Source organism: Sapajus apella, unplaced genomic scaffold (genome assembly GCF_009761245.1).
Source record: "Sapajus apella isolate SASKATOON/1434 unplaced genomic scaffold, GSC_monkey_1.0 scaffold4, whole genome shotgun sequence".
NCBI classification, from domain to species: Eukaryota; Metazoa; Chordata; class Mammalia; order Primates; family Cebidae; genus Sapajus; species Sapajus apella.
In genome coordinates this window covers 58,250,446-58,259,394 of record NW_022436944.1, presented here as the reverse complement: position 1 = coordinate 58,259,394, position 8,949 = coordinate 58,250,446, and the positions used below count along the sequence as shown (strand labels likewise).

Here is an 8,949-nt window from a genome sequence, read left to right as displayed (position 1 = left end):
CAAGAAGACCGTGTGTCTTTTTCTTGTCAGAAAAAAAAAGCTACCAGCGTATCCACATCTGTCTATGTGTCCCTTCTCTGAAAATCTCTGCAGCAGTAAAGAAAAGCTTTAGAGTGGGCTGAAGAGCCCCTCCAAAAGGGACGCACAGATAGGTGGGAGAGGCCCAGGGCTCCTTAGAACCTCTCTAGAAGTTGAAGCCCCCTGACCCAAAGGCAAAAGATTTGGAACTATAATCACATCATCACGTAACTCTTTATGAGCACCAGCACTGGCAAAAATGGGACTGTGGTCCTCAAGTCCACTTACCTGGTCCTGGCACAAAAGTTCAATTTTCTCCTCTGCCAATACAGCAATATCCTCTTCTTTTTCCTGTTCTCCTGGTTTTTCATTATTAGAAGAGCTAGTGGTTTGAGACTCATTATCCAAGTTGATAATTTTTTCATAAACATGTTCCATAACTTTTCGGACTTGGAGCATGTCACTAGCAGAGAGTCTATCTCTGTAAAAAAGCAATGGCATATTGTGACATCAGGGAAATCACTGAGATACTATCTTTTCCATATTCTTTTTCTTTGATGTGAACATTTTATAAAGATGAAAAATAAACCAATGTTTTTAGTCATTACCTTAATCCATTTTTAGAGTTGCCAAAAGATTTTCTACAGTGTCCTTCTAAAACACAGTTTATGTACAACTAAATGAGATTAATTTATGTTCTTAAAACTTAATGTACAGGCCAGGTGTGGTGCCTCATGCCTGTAATCTTGGCACTTTGGGAGGCCGAGGCAGGTGGATCACTTCAGGTCAGGAGTTCAAGACAAGCCTGGCTAACCAACATGGTGAAACCCTGTCTCTACTAAAATACAAAAAATTAGCTGGGCATGGTGGTGCATGCCTGTAATCCCAGCTACTCAGGAGGCAGAGGCTGCAGTGAGCCGAGATCATGCAACTACACTCTAGCCTGGGCGACAGAGCGAGGCTCCATTAAAAAAACAAACAAACAAAAAAACCCTAACTAAACAAAAACACTACATATGCATACATAGTAGCCTTCTGGGTTTTATTCCCTTGAATACTTTCCCAGAGCCTGGGCAGTCTAAGTAATTCTGGAAAAGAAGGCAGCTCCCAATGCTTACCAGCTTACCAGGGTCCAACACTCTCAGTGCTCAATTTTCCCTGGGCTCTCCTCCCCACTGCCATGCCTTCACCTTCAACTAGCACCTGTGGGCTTGAGTTTAGACCTGGAGTCTCAGCCTTCTGTTCTAAACCACAAATCCAACAGCTAGCTATCTTCAGCTGGATATCCTATAGGCACCTCATACTCTGCATGTCCCAAACTAGATTCATCAACACCCTACTTCTGTATCTCCAATAACAGTCAATAACCACCACACCAAAAAACTAAGGCTTACACTCTGAAAACCATTTGAACATCAGCTGTTAAATCTATCTGAAGTGATGTTTAGGACTCACTTTAAAATAAGCGCGCGCGCGTGTGTGTGTGTGTTGTGTGTGGAGGGAGGTGGGTGAGAGGGCAGGTAGAGGTACAGGTGAAGCAAAATGTTAAGCAAGGTATTGATAATTACTGAAGCTATCTGACAGGACAATGGGGGCTCACTATCCTCCTTCTGTGTAAGTTCAGAAATCTCTAACGAAAAGCTTTTGAAAACTTTTGATTTTACTTGCTAGAATATACATATTGTTAACAGTTTAGTATCCCATTACTACACTACTAAAATTCTTCTCTTGGGCGTCCCTGGGCCATATCCCACATTGGCTCAAAAGTTTCTGGTGTTTAGTCACTGCACGCTCTATGGCTTGGCATTCAAATCCAACATCAACAAAACCTCTAAAACCTCTAACTGCCTTTTGAGTTTACGTCCTAGTACCCCCCGCTGCCCGTCCATCCCACACTGCCGTTGCCTGGGTCCTCACACTACCTTCCACTATCTTACACATGCTCCCACTGCCACATCCCTGATCACACTGTGTCCTGGACTTGGAATATCTATCTTTCCAACTTCTACCCATCATTACATGGCCAGATCAAATTCCATGTCCTTCAAGAAGCCTCTCTGGAAAGCTCCAGCCAAAAACTCATTTCTTTCTCCCACTCTTATTATTCCCTAAGTATCCAAAAAGCAATTATACACAGGTTGTGTCCTAAACTGTGAAGTATGGCGACAGACAAAATGCATGTTTTATTTATTTTATCATTTTTTTCCTTAGAGACAAGGTCTGTCTGTGTTGCCCAAGCTAGAGTGCAGTGGCATGATCATGGCGCACTGCAGCCTCAAACTTCTGACAATCCTCCTACTTTACCCCGCTGGCTAGCTTGGACTACACGTGTGTGCTACCATGCACAGATAATTTTTTTACTTAAATCTTTTGTAGAGACAGGGGTCTCACGACGTTGCCCTGGGTGGTTTCAAACTCCTGGCATCAATTAATTCTCCCACCTCAGCCTCCCAAAGTGCTGGGATTATAGGTGTCAGCCACTGTGTCTGGCCTTTTTTTACTTCTAAACACCTGTAGTCGACTAAAGTTGGTACCTGGTAAGTGGTTTAATAATAAACTTTCGATATTATAAAATCAGCCTTAGATTTGGTATTTGGTTCCTTTGCCATAAAAGCAATCATAAGGAAAAGGACTTATCTCCAGTAGTTAATTAGATCAAGAAACCATATATTTACTTACTTTTTTAACGTTTTTGCTCCTGAAGATGCATGAGGTTGGAGGTAGAAAGGAATTTTGTTGAATTTGGGCATGTTTTTCTGAAACAGTAAAAGTTAAAAAGGTATAATAGTTTCTATTAGCTGATAAACTAAAATAATGTTAACAAGAAAACATGACTTGCAAGTAATAATTATCTTAAAATTAAAAGTGTCTTTCTATGAAATTTATAGTAAGCTATCAAATTACCTAAGTCAGCCTTGGAGAAAATTCATCAGAAAAATATATGTAACTTAGTGGTAATATGAAATTGTAGCATGGCTCTTCGTAGATAACAATGTAAGGCATTAAAGGGAAACAAACTTTAATTTTTTAAGCCATACAAACCAAACTCTCAATTCTACATTAAAATATTGAGGTTGATACCTAAAGGCCCAAACAAAAACTTCAGTGTCTTGACAGAAACCCATGGCATTCACCTTTGGGCAAAGCCACACATTCTGTGCTGGTGAGGCCCATCATCCAGGCCAATCAAGGTCCTCCCATTTTCTTTCCCTATGACATCAGAGTGAGGTCTGAGGTGTTAAGAAAGAGTGGAAACTTTAGCCAACAACCCAGATGTCTACCATGAAGTAAACCACATGCTTAGATGAAGTTGATAAAATTACGTGGTCATCTTTTCTCAGGGTATTAATCCCGTCTGAGCCTCCGTGCCACATCCTGTCTGGATGTCTCCTCTCAGAAATAAGCCACAGGCCTAAAGTCAGCCAAGTGTCCCAGGGGAGTTTCACACTCAAAGAAATTAGTGGCTTATGGAGTGCTCGGGCATAAGAGAAGATCATGGAATATCCATCAGGTGTTAGGCTTTAAGTCTTAGAGCTATATCTGGGACAGAAAATAAAGTTTCTGAAGGTTCTAAAGATTAAATTCCTTTTCATATGGCTTTAGAAAGATACAAAATGGATCAACAGCACCTAAGAGAGTCTAGAAACAGAACCACAGAAATTTAGTACATGATAAAGACAGCATTCCAGATTAGTAGAAAAAGGACAGATTTTCAATAAATTGTGCTAGCACACTGGCTGTCCCTTTGGAAAAAGTTAGAATCCTACTTCACACCAAACAGAAGAATAAATTCTAACAGATTAGAGATCTAGACATAATTATCATAAAAGGACTAGAAGAGAATACAGGAGAACAGTTTTGTTACTTTGGAGTAGGAAATACCTAAACAAGACATGAAACTCAGAGCTATAAAGGATCAGTTTGATTATATAAAAAGTAAAACTTTTCACCTGGTAAAAGACAGCAGTAATAAAGTGAACATTTAATTGAGAGACACAGGTAATAGTTAAAGGGTTAATATTCAATATAAAGAACCACCCCACAAATCAATAAGAAAAACGACCCAAAAGAAAAATGGGTAAAAATACAAACAGGTAATTCACAAAAGAAAAACAAATGGCCAATATGAAAAGATGCTTAACCTCACTATTATTTCTTTTTAATCCACGCACAAATAAAGAAATGCTATTTGCTTATCTTTTAGCCAAGATTAAAAGTATTCAGTGTTGGTGCAGGTGTGGGGAAATGGGACTCATACACTGCTGGTGAGAGTGTGAACTAGTACAGCCTTTGTGGAGGGCCATTTGGCAGTATCTATCAGAATTTAAAATGTGCATACCCTTGGATCCAGCAATTCCACTTCTAGGAATTTATCCTAAAAAGTACACAAAGATATATGTACAAGGATGTTCACTGCAGCACTGTTTGTAATAGAGAACATTGGAAACAACCTAAATGTCCATTAATAGGGGACTGATTAAATAAATTATGGTACATTTATACAGTGGAATCTAACATAGTCATTAAAAAGGAATGATTCATATGTACAGACATGAAAAGATGTCCAGGACACATTTTTTTTAGGTGGAAAAAAGTTGCAGAACAGTATGTAAAATGAACTGTAGACACATCTATATACACAAATAATATATGCTTGTATGCAAAGAAAGTACCGAAGGCTATACATTAATTTATTAATAGCCGTTACCTCTGGGAGGAAGGATAGGGAGTGAATGGGCGAGAATGAATTCTTGGGGAAGAGATGAGAGCTTCATTCATTTATTATTTTATTGAATAAGCATATATTATTTTTATAATTAAAAACCAACAAAACTAGATATATAAATAATTATCAGTACTACTTCTGGGACTCTGGAACTGCAAGGAAGCAGATGGGGATTCCACTTGGGAATCTAGCTTTTATTAAGGTTTAAGCTTATACTGTCTAAAGCAGCTCTTCATTTCACAAGTTGGAAAAAATAAAAGAACAAAGTGGGAGTGGAGGACACTTACATCCACAGTGATGTCAATCACCCATTGTGGCACTGTCTCATTAAGAAGCATCGACTCAGTCTCACCCCCGGAATCTCGGCAGAGCAGCCTAAACATAAGCCATCAAGTAGTAAGTAACACAACAAGCATAGATGTCAAAATAGCTGTCAACAAATATTAGAGGGAGGAACCTTCATGGTTTTCATGTAGGGTAACTCCCATTTGACAACTGAGAAAATCAAGTATAGCCTGGAAGAATGATTCACTCAGCTAAAAGGGAAAGCAGGCCCTAAAACCCAGGCCCCCAGATTTCAAGGCCAGGCATACACTATAGCTGCTTCTTGGAGTCCCTGGGTGATGACAGGAAACCTGGGTACAAGCAAAGCACTCAATAAAGGTCCCCAGCTGTGCCACAGTGCATGGCAGAGGCTTTCACATGCAGTGGAAGTCAGAATATTTCTGGTAACCACTCAGGAAACTATCAGAAAGAAAGAAAATCCTGCACTCAAGAATGAGACAAGCATGTCTTATTCCTTCTTTCTGCTGGCACCTACAGACTAGTAAGCTCTCCCCCTGGCTTTACCAGGACCCTGCTGGCAACTTGGAGGTGAACTAGTCCAGCTCTTCCCTGAAGGACCCCACACATAACTGTCTGGCACCCCAGGCAGCATCAGTGTCAGCATCAACAGTTCCCAGGAGCAGCCCACCTCATCTTGGTTGGGCCAGACTAAGGAAAGTAACCTGCTCTGAAGCTCTCCTGTGGGCTGGGACTTCTAGCAGCAGCAGACATTTCAGTGTCTTATGGACACGGGATGCTTCCAATCCCTGGCATCCCTAGAATTTAATAACAAACTATTTCTAATATCAAAATATTGAGTTTGAGTTCTTAGCAAATGGGACACCTTCTCAGGCAGAACCTCTGGTCTTTCTCACCCATACCTGAACAGTGTGCGACCTCCAGCTTCACCAAAGATCACGGGTGTGTGTGGGGGCACTTGAAAATATCCATTTCCCTTCTGCACTCTGTTCTCTTGCTCCCCATTTACTAGAAAAGATGCAGGTGCTGTTAGCATCAGAGTTAATGCCCAGAACACACACTCTAAACATTTACTCCCACAAGCTTCAAACACTGCAAGATTACATTCAAATGTCCTCTAGGTCCACCAGTTAGAAATAAAGGCTAAAAACAAAAGTTAAATTCCTGAAAATAAGAAACACAGCAACTTGTGGTATATTTCATGGAAAAAATGACGATATTTTGGAGGATTTTAATAAAAGAAAAGATTCATGTTTGAGATTCAGAACAAAAACATAACCAGCTACTTCAGCCACAAGGAAGTCTAGGTCAGTCTGTATATAAATGATGATCTAGGGTTTTTTTTTTTTTTTTTTTTGGTAGAACACTAAGCTCTGAAAAATTTCTTGAGGAAAAAAAATTACATTTAATGGTAACCATAACTAATGACAGAAGTATTTGTGGAAAAAATCCTCAAGGAGTCCACAATTTTACTTATTGTTCTCTGCACATTTCCTTTCCACTGTTGTTTGTTTTTTCTTTGAGACAGGGTCTCATTCTGTTGCCCAGACTGGAGTGCAGGGGGGTAATCACAGATCATTGCAGCCTCAACCTCCCCTGGCTCAAGGGACCCTCCCACCTTAGTCTTCTGAGTAGCTGGACCAACAGGCACACACCACCACACCCGGCTAATCGTTGACATTTCTTGTAGGGACAGGGTTTTGCTATATTGCCCAAGATAGTTTCAAACTCCTGGGTTCAAGCAATCTTCCTGCTTCGGCCTCCCAAAGCCCTGGGATTACAGGTGTAAGCCACCACACCTAGCTCTACTCTGCTTTCTTTATAAACTTTTGACCCAGCATAGGAGACCTCAACTCGAGTGCGAATTCCTTCAGGACATTTTCCTCATCCAACTGGAAGCACGTGACCCCCTGAAGTCCTATCGCATTTGTGGAACCTCTCTCCTAGCACTCAACTCTTCTATCTCGAAATGCTTTCCATAAGTAACTCTGCCATGTCTGAACATCAGCTCCTCAAGGACAGGGGCCATACTAATGTGTCTTTAGTACCAACATCTGAAACTTGCTGAGGGGCCCTGAATAGGAGAGCAGCTCACCAAGCACCATCTGACCAACTCCAGAGTGTCCACTGAGGATGCTGCAGGTGCTGTGGTCTGAGGTCTGGATGAGGAGGTGGCCATGCCCTGCCCTGCCTTTCCCATGCAGTCTGATGTTAAGGATGATGTGGTTTCTGGTGATGTCTTCCTTACACTCCTCACCCACTGTTCTGATAACTTAATCCTTATTGCTTATTTGGGCCTCTGAGGGAATCCCATCTAACTGGAAATGGTATGTCCACAGCAACATAGCTGTTAAGCAGCAGAGCCCACCCCAGAATCTAGCTTTCCTGACCCTCTGTGGAAAACTTTTCCATCAGTTTCTTTGGCTCTAAGCCCACTGTACAATTCCGACAGAGATCAAAGTGTGTCAGGTGATGTAAAAGAAAAGCCACCCTAGGGGAGGTAACAGCACCCTCTCTCTGACAGGAATATTGAAGACTGGTTTTCAAGGAAGCATGTCAACCTCATGTGAGAGATCTAAATTCCACACATCATTATGGATGAATTTGACAGCCAGAACAAAGTCCCTGGCAGGAGGTACTCGCAATTGTTGCTCACTTCTGGTGGCCATCAGATAATCTTCAGCAGAGTAAGCCTCAGTAGATGGGACTCAGTGACTCCTCAACCAGCTATAGGTTACACATGAGATGTGAAATTCTAAGTTATTTTTTCCCCTTCCTTTGATCAAACTGAGACAAATTCATATATTCAAAACATGTTCTCCTCTGCTGCTCACAGGAAGTTACTGCCACTGCCTGTGGCATGCACACCTTTCAAATGTCCTCAACGACATTAATTCTTTTTTTTTTTTTTTGAATTTTAGAAATTTCTTTATTATTACTTATTCTTATTAAGCGCCAGCATAATACTGCAGAAAATTTCAAATCACCCTTGATAACACACTTTCTTTTCTCCTATCCGAATTCTTGATCAAGAGTTTTTCAAGTAAAGACATGCTCTTCTCTCTTCTGTATAAAACTTTATGAAATAAAGGCAAAAGATGGTATATATCTTGCTGGAAAATGCTGCCCAGAGCTCTGGAGAGGGTGGCTGCCCGAGCTCCCTTCACTGTCCAGGTCCTGAAAGACTCCTGTTCATGAACTGTCTCTTCACAAAGCAAGTCCACCACTTGCTGGGTTTATCATTCTGAGGGTCGAAAGCTTTCTCACAAAGTCTCAGTCCAGTCTTTTGCCTTAGCTATTGTAAATAGGCTCTCATCACTTCATCTTCCTGTTTGTTTGCAGGTTTGGCATAAATCGCATTAAGTGGAAAACGAGGCTCTCCAGGAATGGGAAAATTAGTGATTCCCAGTGTATACATTTCTTTCTCACCTTGGCTTTTGGAATTGCACTTTTGGAGTTTCTTCAGACACTCAGAAATGTAGAGAGTTATACATATCAAGGTCCTATCAGCTTCATTCTTAATTTCATAGTTCTTGAAGAAGACATTGGCCTTGAAGTAATAGATGGCTTCATCCACAATATCTGTATCTTTTATCTCTCTGGGGGCAGGTCCTTTGAATTGACTTCTGATAGGTAACAGTGCCATGTTTCCAATGAGTTTGGTGTCAGGATCCATGAGAGAAGAGTGGTAAGCCGGCATCTTGGCAGCGCCCGGGTTTCAACCCAGAGGAGCAGGTGACATTAATTCTTTACACATGCTTAAGCATATGCCCAGTCACTTGTAAGTTGCAATTTGATTTTTTTATTTTCTTTTGGAAACAGAGTCAAAATCAGGCAGGCCATGAGACTAGGAAATAACATTTCAGGCCAACATGAAGAATGACTGTGTAATGACAAACCTG

The 8,949-nt window shown here is 41.0% G+C and overlaps 1 protein-coding gene and 1 pseudogene across 5 annotated transcripts in view; both read right to left on the bottom strand.

The window, feature by feature from the left end:
* Positions 1-8,949, bottom strand: part of WDR48 (WD repeat domain 48) — a 44,730-nt gene that overhangs the window by 2,314 nt on the left and 33,467 nt on the right. For 2 of the 4 annotated variants that reach the window (XM_032270718.1, XM_032270736.1), the window contains exons 15-19: positions 5,950-6,055; positions 5,032-5,119; positions 4,358-4,393; positions 2,698-2,774; positions 307-499 (exon numbers count right to left, since the gene is read on the bottom strand). In XM_032270718.1, coding sequence (XP_032126609.1) covers positions 307-499; positions 2,698-2,774; positions 4,358-4,393; positions 5,032-5,119; positions 5,950-6,055 — 500 coding nt within the window. The remainder of the gene's footprint in view (positions 1-306; positions 500-2,697; positions 2,775-4,357; positions 4,394-5,031; positions 5,120-5,949; positions 6,056-8,949) is intronic. The other 2 variants (XM_032270728.1, XM_032270746.1) reach the window with 1 other exon arrangement.
* On the bottom strand, positions 7,955-8,807 carry LOC116544463 (annotated as a pseudogene). The gene has a single exon (XR_004265920.1). The product of XR_004265920.1 is annotated as an actin-related protein 2/3 complex subunit 3 pseudogene (transcript).